The following is a 16,628-nucleotide window of genomic DNA, read 5'->3' on the forward strand; positions in this document are numbered from 1 at the left end:
TATTTTTATTCATACCCTAAATCTTTGATTACCAATAAAATTTGCTGGTTGCTGGACACCGAATAGTTGTGCACCGTCTGCGAATCCTGGGCCTCCACCGAATCCTTGGTTTTGATATCCATATCCTAGCTTCTGATACGGATTGAAAACGTTTCCTCCTTGGTACCCGTTCCACCCTAAATTGTAACCCTGGCCCTGATTGGTTTGAGAATACGGGAGGACGTGACCCGTGTATTTTCCTTGATCGAATCCGTCAAATTCGTGAGCGAAACCCCTCTGGATGTATCTGTTTCCATATTGTCCGAATGATCTGAGCGCCATGAGAACAACATAGACAGTGGTAAGCAGAATCTATTTATTTTTATATTTTTAAAACGAGTTAATATAAAACGAAACGATAACTACCTATATGGTTGAAAATAAAACTTTATAGGTATATATAAAAGAAAGTATAATATTATTTACCTTGGTGTTTACGTCCATTATTATATTTTATTATACTCGTATAATTATATTGAACGTGAATAGTTCAATACTGGTTGCTGACTCGAAACCGACTGAAGATCAAAACGACTGACACTGTGAAAATGATCCGAACCGAAATTAAGAGCGTACTTATATAGGAAAAGTAATACTCCATATACATAAAAAAATATATAATGTATAATAACTACCTGTTAGATAACAAATGACAAAACAAACTTTCCAATTTGGATCGATTAAAGTAATTTTAGAATATATAAAAATATAAGATTCGCCAGATTGTATAATAGTTAAAATGCCATAAAATCGGTTTTAAAACGTTATGCTTTGATTTGTAATTTTAATTTATAACATTATAACTATAGGTAAGTACGTATTTTATTTGCCAGTTCGTTACTAATTTGAATCGGATCGTCATATACGCGTCATCTCATTCGTTCATAATATTCAAAGTAGCCAAGTAGGTACTTAATCATTTAGGTGCCTGCTATATTATCATTATAAAAATATTCGAATGCATATAAAATAACCACGTCGCGGTATTCCTCTAAATGTTAATCGTTTGATTCGTTTGATCGAAACAGCTGAATAATTTGTCGAAGAACCGTTCGCGTTATATCGAATAATAATATTATTACGATCGCTGATAACACCATAGACATATTATTATTATTATTATAAAACAGTCGCAGGTTCCTATAATATAGGAATTATATTATGTACACTCACACACAGGGTCACAGACTTCTGGTCAGCGGAGTTGGCTGTCTGCAAGTAAAATACTTTACATAATATTATGCCTATGGGAGTTTCAACGTAAAAATCAGAACGGCGACGCAGAATCAATATCATTGTGTACGGTGCAAAACGCCCTACACGGTGGACGACACACTCGTGACGGTAATCGAAAATCGTCCTTCACAACGGCGGCGATGGGGTGTCCTCGTTCGCCGTAATCCTACGCAGGATACTGCAACTGCTGCAGGACAGCAATACAAGTACATAATATTATTATACAGTACGTCAAGTATAATAATAATATTATTATTATCCCCCCCCCCCCCCAATGCCCGTGGCGTCTGTCGCAAATGAATTTCATTGCTGCAGTACCGGCGTGCCGTCTTCGCACGTGTGAAGTCACTGAAGTTGATAATATTATAAAATTTCTAATGTCTAATAGTATTATTATAACACTGTTATCGTCACAATGATGTCGGAACGCGTTACTCGACCCCACTGCAGCAGTGACATAATAATAATGATGATGCATTGGAATTTTTAAATTATATTAATAATATAACGCAGTTTAATTATAATAATATAGTGCATCTACTATCTACAGACGAAACGACAAGTGACAACTGTCAGAAATGCATTGGCGGTGGATACAGTGTTATTGGTAAATTACAATATTATTTCGATGACGGTAATCCGAAAAATAATTTCCGGCAAAACATGTTACAGTCATCCCTTCTTTCGGACAAACTTTTAACCCGACCGTCTGATGTTATGCTCGCCACCGCTAGATCACGCCGTGTCGTTGATTATTCAATTATTGTTATTATTATTATTATTATTACCCATGTCGTACCATAATAATATTATCGTACTGTTTTCGGTAATTTGAGTCCGTAACTGGAGAGGTACGGGATTATATGTATACTGTATAGGAGTTTAGACCTAATCCTAGAATATGTAGTATATTATGTACCTAGTCAAAAATATATGATATCATTGATATGACTGTTCATAATATCATCAGAATTAGACTTATATTTACAATCAATATAACATTATCGTTGTTTATTGGTTTTGGCATCATGTCTTGTACGCTGTAGATAAGAATAATCACGCATGAGCCCTAAAGTGGAAATTTTATGCACACAACGAAAACTGCTTTCATACTGATATAGGTAGGTAGTTTGCCCTGTATCAAATAAAAAATATTGATTTTGCACTATGCCTTTGGTCGGTTTTTCTTGTTCACCATTATAATAATTATCATAGTGATTACTGATTAATATTATTATACCTACCTATGCCTACTGTTTAATGACATAATATAAAAAATGGAAAAATCGTCTCATTAAAATATTTTATTTTTCTCAGATTATTGAATCATGAGAAATTTTGATTATTAACTTTTTTTTGTTGTTGCCGAAGTTACTGCTGCAGAATACTTAATAGACGGTACCTGACTCGGACCACTCGAACAAAGAAAATTATGATTACGTGACTTATTGGACGGAATAACAATATAAAAAAACAAAATATATACGAAAACTCCGTAAAATATAATTTAATGAATTGTACCTACCACCTGTTATTATTATCTACGGGTAGGAAATAAAGGAAATTACAATATTATACGAAACTATCAGGAAGTGTTTTATTATTTTTGAATAATTACGTTCAACGAATTGAATGGACGCGAGTTTCGCACTACTAACTAAGTTAATTTGACAATTTTATATCACACTTGGAAACCAAACGCCAACCGACTAACCGAGATGACTGAAGACTGAAATATAAGATTTATATTGTATATATTATATGAAAAAAAAAACTTTAGATATGCCCCTACAATACGGTTAAGCGTGCGCAATTCTTATGAAAATCTTATCCTAGTAGTGTTATAGGTAGCTTATTAAAATAATGTATAAAATATGTCAATATATCGTCATAAATCATAATTTTACGATAAAATAATAATTATTTAATGCGTATTTGGTCGGTTCTTATTTTTTTTCACTACCTAGTTGAAGAATTAATTGTATTTTGGAAAATTCCTTATACTTACTTAGAGAATTAATTCGGGAAATAATTATTTATTACGCAGATAATGATAACTGATCGGCGTTTTAAAAAATACAAACAATTAATTCGTTGTTTAGCTGTGAAATCTTAATATCTTATATTATACCTATACGCATTTTTTGTGAGACCTTACTCGCGAAAGAACTTGTTTGTGAACTTATGAAAAGATTGAAAACCTATCCCACATAGAAACACAATGACCTAAGTAATAAGTTAATTCATTAATAATGTTACCAATTATTTGTCCTAATTCAACGTAAATTTTTAGAACCGTCTCAATGTGGCAATATTATTTGGTATCCATTGATAAGTGGTTATTGATCCCGAAAAAAGTGAATGATGTCCGTAAAATCAAGAAAGATTGATGTAGTATGTACATTTACAAATTGGTGTTAATTTTTTTTTTAAATATGTGGATTAGGTTCCTATAGGTATACAAAAAAATATTTATTAAGATTTAATGTTTATTCTGTTGTTATTGTGGAGGGGGGCATAATATAATGTTTGTCAGTTTAGTTATTATTTAATTTACATAAATAATAGCCAATTGGTCAGCAATGTAAAAATATAGCAATAATTTTCTTTTTTAAATTTAAATGAAAAGAACGGCGTATATACCCTTGAATTTATTTACCAATACACCGGGTCACATATTAGTTTATGAAACGTAATTGCAAGAGACGCTGAAGATTGAGGAGGAGCTATTACTTAGGTAAATTGTATTAAGCTCTACGCCCCTACTTAAAACATATATACCTATACAAAAATAGTGTTTACAGCTGGACCATAAAACTGTACCGGCTCTTGAAACTCGTAATTTATGCTCCGGCACATTTCGGACCGAGAGGTTCCGTCTAAATTCTTTGAATCTATTCAGGACGTTGCAGTATTTCGTGGCGATTAACTATCTAATTTCATTTTCAACCCAACCGGCTTATCATTATTAGTCGTAATAATTACATCCCATTCGTGTATATTTTGGTTTTCACCTGATTATTACGACATTCTATATTATTTAAGTACATGTGCACTTATACACACTCGACGGTACTATATTAATAACTGTGCAGCGCTCAATATTATGTGAGGGCTTAGACCCCCCCCAAAAAATATTCCTTATTAATTTAGATATAAGCCACCTCTGGGTTATATAAATTAATAGATTTGTTAGGCCTACCCCCCCTCCCATTATTTTGACCCTAGTTGCGCCTATGCTCATAGAAACGCGCCTAAATACGCCACTGAGTTGGCTCAGCCATAATATTTTGCACGTAATACCTCGATGTTTACCTGCTCTGAGACATCACTCCTTTTGGCCTTGTCAACCGGCTATCATCATTTTCATCACATTTTATTTGCATTAGATCAGAACATGACCTCTTTTCAAGATATATTATAATAACTATTTTACTTTTCATATTATGTTTGTAGACAGTATTTCATACTCCAAAAGTCCACAAACCCGATAGTGGTCCTGATTAATAAAAGTAATTGCTTTCTGTACGAGTTTAGTCGGGTTTTGGTGTTTTTTTGTATAATATTAACCTCTGTTATTTACTAGAATATACCTGACCGTGATGTGAACCGTTGTTCAGGAATCTAAATTCTTCATATTATATAGGTGTAATGTGACACTTCGCTATACAGTCATTAATATTAGAAAAACGATTTTCGTGAGTCGGTGTGCGTGTAAAGTGAACGTGCCTAAACGATATTTAATAAAATATAAATCGTGTGAGTAATAATATCTCCGTACAAGACGTGCATTACAATTATATCTGTTGCACAATACAATCATCGTTTGACAATATAAAGTATTATACCTATACAAAGTACTGCGACCGAGTAATCGTTCTCATTATATTTTTACCGCTATATGAGTACATTTTTTTACAATTTTCAAATGTGCTACATTATATCGTCGTCAAGTCGATTCTCGTATTGTTTCGTTCGTCGTTTTTAATACCTAATAATAAAATCAGTGTTGTTCGTAAATTTTATATTGGCGAATCACTGTGCATCTCTACGACGAAAATTGTAGGCACAATATAATATTATTTAAGTTTGATGAGTTCGAATTGTAGAAATCGCCAATTTGTTTTTATTAGTGAGATGAGGAGTTCAAACCTCTTTTCGGGATCCATATCGAATCACATATTGCATTAAAACTGTCTCACGAATCAATACGAACTGTTGGGTATCTATACATACGTATGATAGAAACACAAGTATTATAGGTCCTATTATAATATAAGGTTATAATATTTATTTTGTTTTTCCACATACTTATTGTATTTGGACTCGCCCGTTTAAATCATAGTAAATAAATAATGTACGGACGTATATATTATCAAGGTGCCATAAATCGTCAACCCCCCCCCCCCCCAACATATTGAATTGTTTTGTACCCGATTTGCATCTATTTGTACCCTCCATAAAAAAATGTGTACATCTCTCCCTTTTACGCAAAATCAAATCCCCCGTCCGGGTGCTGTAACGACGTCGTCCTGGCACTCAGAACCACCAGAAGTCAACCGATCGATTTCGGACCTATCTCATCTTTTTGTACCCAATTTGTATCCATTTGAACCCTACCTACATTTTTTCTTACCCCTTTCCAGTTTACACAAAACCTAATCCCACGTCCGGGTGCTGTAAAAACGTCGTCCTGGCACCCGGAACCACCAGAAGTCAACCGATCCATTCTGCACCGATCTCAATTTTTTGTACCCAATTTGTACCCATTTGAATCCTCCCTAAAAATGTTTGTACTCCTCTCCCTTTTACGTAAAACCAAATCCCCCGTCCGGGTGCTGTAACGACGTCGCATTGGCACACAGCGTCTTTATTGGATACGCAGTGCTTGGTGTATTTTAAAATCTTTGTTTTTCGGTTTACCTAAATGTAATAACTCATCGATGGTAGTAATTAGTTATTACATTATATTACTATTGTATACGAGTATATAAGTACATTGTTATTTGACAAAATAACTTTGTTATATTTGAATGAATAAAATGTTCAATTCTCAAGTTTTAATACAAAATCACATTTTTTATACACCAATCTACTCCATTGAAATATAGAACTACTTTAACTAAAACTGCTGACCAAATAAGAACATTTACATAGTTTTACATAGTGAAATTTGGCATGCGAACTATAACTGAAATATAAAACCAGAATATAGGTACATTGCTGATCACAAAGATTTCTGTAAAAATGCATACGATTTATCAACAGACCGTATAGGTTATGTAAGTTCTACGGATTTATCATAGTAAATAATATATTTTTTAATAATATCTATGGCAATCGTCAATTGTCGACATTCGTCGGCGACGATTAATAATTCTAATAATTTCAGTTAAAAAAAAAATAATGAGCCATCAATATAGACGGACAGTTCGTTAAGCCGTATATATTATTATAATATAAGTTGTAATACAAACTCGCACTACATTTCGTTAAGATCAGGTTATTTTCATGAAATATTTCGATACTTTCAAGTTTCAGTTCGGAGCGAGATGAAGATGGATGAAGATAGCTGTTTCTTCGGCAACGGCGGCACTCTAGCTAGGTTTCATCGGAAGATTCGAGGTTTACGCGTAAGTTTGTTTTCATATTATTACTATTTTATATTTACTTTAAGACTTAAATTAAATATCTATTGCCACGGACAATCTGTTAACTTGGTGACGTAAAAGCGTTTATAATTTTAATTCTAAAAGCGCAATGTATAAAATACGTGAGACCGAACAGTCCAAAGGCCGTTTCACCACGCCAAGTTTAATACGTACGCATATACTATACGCCAGGTATCACCTTAGGTTTGCGCGAAGTTTTTAAAACAATATAATGTTATCAATCTTTATATTTTATAATTTTATATACATAAATACATTATACACCTCATGTATTTTATTAGCATACTTACACCTTTTTTAGTGTACATTAGATGGCTAGATATAGGTATTAAATGTTTTGCAATTATATATTTTACTATGATTATTATTTTTTATTATAATGTAACAATACACTTTAAATTAAATTAGTTGTTATCAAGACACACAATCTTAAAACAAACTCTTTTCTGGACGTTTTCAAAACGGATTATGCACAGTTGTTGTAGCAGTCAGTTGTTAGATCAACCCGTGTGATCTAAAATAGGAATTATTCTTGTTTTTTTAAATAATTTTTTCGAAAAAAATAATATGTAATATGTATAGCTCATACAATTAAGAATTTATTGTTAATAGAAATGCGGATGTTTATACTTCATAGATATTTTTTTATTGAAAACGTAGATAATTTAATTCAACAATCGGGTACCCATCACTAGTATCAATTTTATAGTATTACGTGTAAATTCACCAGCTCAAGGTTCGGATTGCATTTTAAAAATTAAAAACATAAATAGTGTTGAAGTAGAAGCTGGAAACTGTAGTTTATTCTAATTTATAATCAAATAATTAATGTAAGTGGGAATGTAACTATTAAATTCATCATTGAATTATTATTCAGTGATGACTTTGGGATAAAAGCCAAACGTATATAAATGTAAATTAAATTAAGAATAATTAAAAAACATTTTGTGAAAGGAACAAGATTACTGCTAATATTAAGTCATAATTATTATCAACAAATAAATACAAATAATAGATTTTTTATTAGTTTTTTCCTATTAACATTCAGTTTAAATAGTTTCTGATCGACTTATATGTGAGTATTTTCCTCTAAAATAATTATTCATATAAAAAATAAGTTCCATATAAGTTCAATTAATGTTAGGTCACAAATAAGTTTTTTAATTAAAGTTATGTTCCGTCAAATTAGAGTTAAGTTCCAAAAAAGTTTTTTTAATTAAAGTTAAGTTTCTAAATTAAAGTTTAGTTCCAAAAAAGTCTTTAATCAAAGTTAAGTTCCGTCAAATTAGAGTTAAGTTCCAAAAAAGTTTTTTTAATTAAAGTTAAGTTCCAAAAAAGTTTCTAAATTAAAGTTAAGTTCCAAAAAGGTTTCTAAATTAAAGTTAAGTTCCTAAAATGTTTTTTTAAATTAAAGTTAAGTTCCAAAAAAGTTTCAAAATTAAAGTTAAGTTCCAAAAAAGGTTTCAAAATTAAAGTTAAGTTCCAAAAAAGTTTCAAAATTAAAGTTAAGTTCCAAAAAAGGATTTTAAATTAAAGTTAAGTTCCAAAAATGTTTTTTTTAAAATTAAAGTTAAGTTCCAAAAAAGTTTCAAAATTAAAGTTAAGTTCCAAAAAAGTTTCAAAATTAAAGTTAAGTTCCAAAAATGTTTCAAAATTAAAGTTAAGTTCCAAAAAAGTTTCAAAATTAAAGTTAAGTTCCAAAAAAGGTTTCTAAATTAAAGTTAAGTTCCAAAAAAGTTTTTTTAATTAAAGTTAAGTTCCAAAAAGGTTTCTAAATTAAAGTTAAGTTCCTAAAATGTTTTTTTTTTAAATTAAAGTTAAGTTCCGTCAAATTAGAGTTAAGTTCCAAAAAAGTTTTTTTAATTAAAGTTAAGTTCCAAAAAAGTTTCAAAATTAAAGTTAAGTTCCAAAAAAGTTTCAAAATTAAAGTTAAGTTCCAAAAAAGTTTCAAAATTAAAGTTAAGTTCCAAAAAAGTTTCTAAATTAAAGTTAAGTTCCAAAAAAGTTTCAAAATTAAAGTTAAGTTCCAAAAAAGTTTCTAAATTAAAGTTAAGTTCCAAAAAAGTTTTTTTAATTAAAGTTAAGTTCCAAAAAAGGTTTTTTCATTAAAGTTAAGTTCCAAAAAGGTTTCTGAATTAAAGTTAAGTTCCAAAAAAGGTTTCTAAATTAAAGTTAAGTTCCAAAAAGGTTTCTAAATTAAAGTTAAGTTCCTAAAATGTTTTTTTTAAATTAAAGTTAAGTTCCAAAAAAGGTTTTTTAATTAAAGTTAAGTTCCAAAAAAGGATTTTAAATTAAAGTTAAGTTCCTAAAATGTTTTTTAAATTAAAGTTAAGTTCCAAAAAGGTTTTTTTAATTAAAGTTAAGTTCCGTCGTATTAAAGTTAAATTCCGTATATGTTTTATTAAAGTTAGGTTCCAAATAGGTTTTTTAATTAAAGGTAAGTTCCAAATAAGTTTTTGTTAAGTTAAGTTCCATATACGTTTTTTTTATTAATTTCGCTGGAACTTACAGCACCCGGACGTGGGATTCGGTTTTGTGTAAACTGGAAAGGGGTAAGAAAAAATGTAGGTAGGGTTCAAATGGATACAAATCGGGTATACAAATATGAGATAGGTCCGAAATCGATCGGTTGACTTCTGGTGGTTCTGGGTGCCAGGACGTTGTCGTGACAGCACCTGGGCGTGGGATTTGGTTTTGCGTAAAAGGGAGAGAGGTACAAATTTTTTTATGGAGAGTACAAATAGATGCGAATCGGGTAAAAAACCGATATGTTAGAGGGGTGGGGGGGGTTGTCGATTTATGGGTGCCAAGACGACGCACCTATATTATCATATCCCGTAAAAAGGCTCTAGTTCTGGGTGATAGTAAACTCTCCCGAATTGCATAACTATAATTATAGTAAACTGAAATCCCGATGGTAAACTATCCACTATCCACGGTCGACTTCAGTAGTTCGGCTTTACCTAAATGGTTTGATATACTATACGTTTTAAAATCTCCCGGGACCAAAAATGATAAAAATACCCATGGTGTATAATATGTCAATTCACCAGTTTCAAAAAAAAATTTGCAATTACTAATCACGACCATATTATGAAATTTTATAGATAATATAGAAAAGTAACTTTTATTTTAATATTTTTGTTTAAAGAGCGTTTGAGTGTATAATTTACCAGCTGCTGTTAACAAAATCTAAAAACAGTCGTAGGTGTATACATACAACAACAATTCGAGTAAAATACTCAAATGTCAATGTTTACAACTCAATTATTAACTTTATTTATGATAAAAAAGATTTTAATATATTATAGTGCATGCTAAATGAAATAAAAAGTAATAATAATAGGTTTGTTATGTTATACGTTATATTATTAACATTTAAACAAACAACCTGGGGGAGTTTTAGGACAGATATAGTAATCTTATATATAGATGTTGACCCGAGAGGGTTTACATATTATAAAATATACATCATAATCTTCAGGTATAAAATTGAAGACGACCCTGGAGAGTTTATAATACATACGGTCTGAAGGAGAGTTAACAAACGCCCCTATTTCAAACCCCCAAAATTGCTCATATAATATAATAATATTATATAGTCATAACCTTAGGGTAGATTGTCATGCGATTATGACATAACAATCGACAAGCTGGACAGGTCTCGTAATCCCTTCGGTCAAATCTTGTAATAATTATCGATAACACGTGCATTGCAGATGATACAATTTTATTATTTCATCATCGTCAACCGAAAATAGTATTCAATAGTCACACAGTTGATGCGTATTTTAGTGGATGAGTTCTAATAAAATTATAATCAAATCATTAAATCATTATGTATTATTTTGGTGACGTGTGTGATCTATAACCTATATCCCGAACCGTCAATATACAATATTTCAATATAAATAAACATGCAAGCATGCATGAACATGTAATTTGTGGTAAACACTGATACATATGAGTAGGTACATATTATTATGAGTGTATGCGATAACATGAGCAAAAGCCGATTGATGGATGAAAAACCAATTTTGTATACAGTATCGTACTGTTATTATGAAGCTGATTACAATATTGAAAAAATGTTGATCTTGGTTATGATCAAAGACCGGATTTAATTGCGTAAAAAATATGACAAAATTGCAATTGTAATATGTCAATATTGCAATGAAAATATAGGTAACACAATTGCAGTTACAATATGTTAAAATTGCAACGAAAAATACGTTAAAATTCCATAATAAAATCATAAAATGTCCTATAAAATATTATATAATTGTTATTCACTTAAGTACTTAAATAAAAAAATGGATATTAACAAATTACAGAATTATAAAATAGTATAAAAAAAAAATATTTGAAAATTAAATATTATATTATTTTTCTAAATTCAAATTTATAAGTATATACATTTCTAAATTGTTCTAAATATGTTTATATAATGAAAAAATACGTCCAACGTCTACACGTGTTCTCAGTGCATATATTTAAAATAGTTTTAAACATTTGGCGTTATATCATCTAAATAAACATTTTTATTTCCCGCCATAACCTTAAAGTAAGTTTTAATAGTTTTTTATCCTCCATTTTTTTCTAAGACATAATATTTAAATTTATCTTCAACTGTTTTCATTTTGAGACCTAGAATACCTACATTAAATAAATATTGTTATTATGGTCGATATATTAATGATATCACGACACTATCGTATAACCTTCTTTAGGAAAAACCATAATGTGAACATTTACATCATAGTTATATTTTTAGTGTAAAATTACCTAAGATATGATAAATTTTATATTTTTATATTTTATGCATAGACAAATATGCATAATCTTTGAAAATTGCAAACATTTTTAACAACTAGGAAGACTGTAATTAGTCCAATAATTCATGTACATATTTTATCTGATTTAAACAAAATTTTGCAATAACTATTAAATTCGGTCATTATAGTTATGATAATATCCTAATATAAATATTTGATTATTTAAAACATTCTAAATGGAAAATGTTACAGAAACTATTAAATAAATGTGAATTTCATGGTATTTTCCGGCCTGTACTTTGATCGTCAAAATACACATACCAACACGACGGTAAACCAACAAAGTAAATTCCACGCAACATCAACTTAAAAGTGATTAATATTGTGAGTAGGGGGCGCATAAGTATAAGTGTATTACTTATTAAGCGTAGTTACCTAATACCTATATCTATATACTAACTATACTAACTTATATCGTGTGACTTACGAGGTCAATAATAAAATAAACACAAACTGTATACATATATTACGTATTTTTCAATCGAAAAAACCAAATTCTGTACGATTTGAAAAATAACAATCGGTGTATATACAGTATACGTATATACACCATACTAATAATATAATATTCGAAGACAATAATTGTAAAAGTCTGCAAGTCTACAAAAATAATACTTCTAAATAGTCGGATGTACCTACCTAAATATTATTATTATATTATATTATATTATAATATTACTATAGGCTATAGCGGCGTCCCGTCCAGCGTTGCCACATGACAAGGGTTTGTTTTTTTATATAAATGTATACAAACCTAGGTATCGATATAGTTGTAAAAAAAATGTTATGACATATTATTTCTACCGATTATAGTAGTAATATAAACATAGTAATATTATGTAACCAACGACAAACATTAAAATAAACAAAACGTTTTTGTTATTTCGTGAGTTGAAAAAAAAGCATGTATGAGCTACCATTTATAGCTGCATATAAGCGACGGACAATAAACCGTAAACACACTCCAAGTCTCAAGAAATCTATTGATATAATGATATACAGTGAACCCTCGATAATTCGAACGTCGAATTTTCGATAACTCGAAGAAATATCTTCGCCCCTGCATTTCAATAAGTACACACAATTTTTTCTATAACTCGAATTTTTTTTGCACCCAACGGATTTGAGTTATCGAGGATTTACTCTAGCTGTATACATCCCGACTTTGCACGGGAAAAAATAAAATAAGATACAGCGCTATTATATAGGTTAGGTACCTAACTTGGTTTAAGTGTACACCCCTGGTAAATGGACGTCGGTGTACCTCGCTTTGTGATCTAATTCGACCGAGATGGACAATTCTGTAGCCTGTGGATTGGCTCTTAAATTTCATGATAAGATCTCTTTTTTTAAGAATAATTTTAAATTTTCATTCAACTCTCATATTTATTTAAAGATATCATTTCTTATAGATAACCGAATTTTAAAATTTTCCAGAAATCTTTTTTAATTTTCTTTCTGTAAAAAAAAAGTCTACCTATAACAAACATTAAAAAAAAATTCTCAAATGATGCGATTTCTAACGAAGATGCGTTTAATTTTAATTTATATAGATTATTATTTACATTTTTATTATTTTTGCAACCCACTCAATTTTTCTAAGTCATTAAATCTTCCCCGAGTCTCGGCCAACAATTAGCGAAAACTGTACTAAAATCAGCCAAGTACTTTACGATATATGCACGTACATGAAAAAAAATGCTTCTATTTTATATTAGATATTAATCATAATATATAGAATATAGATTATAATATTATGCATTTATGCTAGTCTTTATACTGAATTATTATTTATTTAAATTATTTAAATGTGCAGGTCAATCAAACAAGCACAAAAATCCTTAATTAATACAATAGAATATATATATTTTTTTAAGTTTAAATTTGCTTAAACATTTTTAGCCAATCACATATTTAGTTTTAAAATAATTGAAAATGTACCTATTAAAATAGTTAGTCACAAATTTTAAAATAATTAAGAATATTTTTATGTGATTGTGAGACACGAGTACACGGCTCGACGTTTACAAAATCAATAACCATTATTGTGTTTTAAAAGTTAGCCAACACAATAAAATGCTTAAATAGTATTTCCCATTTAGACATTTAGTATCTCTTATTTACTTTTGACTCTTCGTGAATCTATTGCTGTACATTTTTAAATCTATTTTTCCCATCTCCGAGTATAATAGCTGCGTAGGCATGGTAACTAAGCATCTCTACGGCTGAACAAAATGTAGTGTTAAGTTAATTCGGAAATTATAATCCAGCCAGTTGGGCAAATTACGACGTTTTTAAATTTTTTTCAAAACCATTAAATATTAATAAATAGAAATGCACTTGCCTGGGCGGTGGTACAACTATATTATGATATATTAGACTGTGGAGGAAGATTTATAATAATTAACATCCTCTCTCCCTACGAGTACCGAATTAACCACGAAATTTGAAACCGTATATAAGTACTTAGATAATAATATAAACATTTCAATTGTAACAATTTACTCTCCCGTAAACCGTTCCTGAAGATGGAAGATCCACGGAGTCGGAAGGTTAGGTTAGGACGGGTATAATATTATACAATGTAATATATTTTAATCTCGCAGTTTTACTGAATAGACAATAACTTATGTCTTATTCTATCGTATGTAAGTAAGTTTAATAGTATTTCAAACATACGGACATCTCTGAATCTCTTACATTAATTTTATAAATTGCCAATTAGCAATAAAATAATAGAATCATAGGATAAAAAATTGCCGTGAAAAAAAGTCCACGACTCAGGCTTTATTGTAAGGTGCAGTAGGACACTAATTGTGCATTAGATTAGAAAATATAAAATGCGCAGTTGACTTGACGAATATGTGCACTTGATAAATACAATAAAATGTATTTTGTCGAAAATATTTAAAGTAATAGATGTATTATTTTATTACGTGAAAAAATTTAGTTGTTATGAAAAATTACACTTAAAAATAGATGTTGACAGCAGGCGCTATAATATTAACGATCATTGTCGATTATCTCCGAATTTACATTTTATTTCTTGAATCTGTACGTGTGTATAGTACCATACATATTTTAATTTTTCCATTTATTTGCGATAACACAACAAGGAGAAAATTCGGTTTACATCATCCGCGCAGCTGGGCTTGTCATCGTCGTCGATGTAAAATTAGTATTAATTTGATACTCTTATGTCCTATTATATTTATTTTTACTCTGTGACCACTCGTGTGCAAGTAACTGCAGCACGTGTATGGTGCATTATCAAAATCTATTATTTGTTTAACCTTGTATAATAATACTAGAAAATTAACTGAATAAAAAATATTAAATGTCTTAATACAGAAATTGGTATCAAATAAATGCTTCTTGTATATTTTATTAGATAATTTTTATTGAAATTCACCCGTCTTGCTCATTCTCCGCTAGAATCAAAATTAATTTTTACTTCTTTTACATGCATATATATTATTAAACAGAGTATTCAGTGTGGTGAGTGTGTGGTGTAGCCTCCCCACCTGTGACTGCAACATATATTTTATTTGGGTAGTTGGAAACAATCCTTACAATAAAGCCTGCCATGACTGGTAATAAAAATCCCAGAAAAAAAGTAAATATACTATAGGTAAATCATTATAGTAATATGATAGTCATTAGTAGTTGAACCATTTCAAAACAAACGTTTTATAATAGAAGACGGTACAGTAAATAGATTATGAAATTTAAAATGTATGATGTCATTCAAAAGAAGAAAATATTTTTTTTTTTTGTAACAATTTATGATTATGTAAAAAAAATATTTGCAAAACCGTTAATGTTTTCTGAAAAATTGAATGACTTATGTTAAATAGATCACCCCGTATTAATGTTATCTCCCGTAAGCGGCATTTATAATGTGCATTATTTTAAACTTGCTAACCACATAGGTATTATAACTAATATTTAAAACAAGAAATCCAAATAAAAACAGTATAATAATATTTCCATATTTTATAAAATACATAACGGTGAAACAATATTTTTATTAATAGAAAATAAAGCTGAAGGAACTAAGAAAAGAAAAGAAAAATATGATGATGATGAAAATAGTACGTAATACCGTAAAAATGCAATTTTCGGATAAATTATCCCCCAGTGTATTAAGGAAAAACGGCAAAAATGTTGTGCCGTGACCAGGATTCGAACCTGGGTTATTGCGGCCACAACGCAAGGTCCTAACCACTAGACGATCACGGCAGATGATAAAATCCTTGAATTATTATTTTATATAAGTGTAGCATGTATTTCCTGAGTATTTACAAACGATATATTATTATTATGAGTACGCATAGACATGTATTACTACGAAAACCCTATACAAAACACAGATATTGAGATATGTACAACGAACGTGGTCCGTGGATATTGAATTATAATAATATGCAGTATTCATTAACACTCTGAAATTTCGCATTATTTGGCATTATCCAATGCTCTAAACTGTACAGGCACATGTAAGATGCCAAATTATTGTAATAACTAAATTTATTTAAATCTAGTTTTATATTTATAGAAACTCAGAATAAGGACCTATGATACTTTAGTGGTTCTCAACCAGGATTGTACAAACTAATATAATTATCATACAGATATTATTTCAATTTTAAGCTTATATTACCTTTTGAATTTGTTGTTAAAATATAATTGTTGTTGTTACATTATAATGTAAAATTACTAAATACAGGGTTTCCCGTGACGATTTACCCATTGCAATAGGCCTATATTTTCTGAAATAGGTAGTTGAGATATCGTAATATCTGTATAATAATATTCTGTTTTATTAATTACAAGACTCATATGG

At 29.8% G+C, this 16,628-nt stretch overlaps 1 protein-coding gene and 1 non-coding gene across 2 annotated transcripts; both read right to left on the bottom strand.

The window, feature by feature from the left end:
- Window positions 1-7: 7 nt before the first annotated feature.
- Window positions 8-574, bottom strand: LOC132945073 (uncharacterized). Its single transcript, XM_061014696.1, has 2 exons — window positions 466-574; window positions 8-351 (listed from the first exon to the last, which is right to left on the bottom strand). Exons 1-2 carry the CDS (start codon window positions 481-483, stop codon window positions 10-12), a joined length of 360 nt encoding a protein of 119 aa, XP_060870679.1. The 5' UTR covers window positions 484-574; the 3' UTR covers window positions 8-9.
- A 15,378-nt stretch (window positions 575-15,952) lies between these two features.
- On the bottom strand, window positions 15,953-16,024 carry Trnah-gug (transfer RNA histidin (anticodon GUG)). The gene has a single exon. It is a non-coding gene; the product is annotated as a tRNA-His (tRNA).
- Window positions 16,025-16,628: the final 604 nt, after the last annotated feature.

The sequence above is a fragment of the Metopolophium dirhodum genome, chromosome 5 (genome assembly GCF_019925205.1).
Source record: "Metopolophium dirhodum isolate CAU chromosome 5, ASM1992520v1, whole genome shotgun sequence".
NCBI lineage: Eukaryota > Metazoa > Arthropoda > Insecta > Hemiptera > Aphididae > Metopolophium > Metopolophium dirhodum.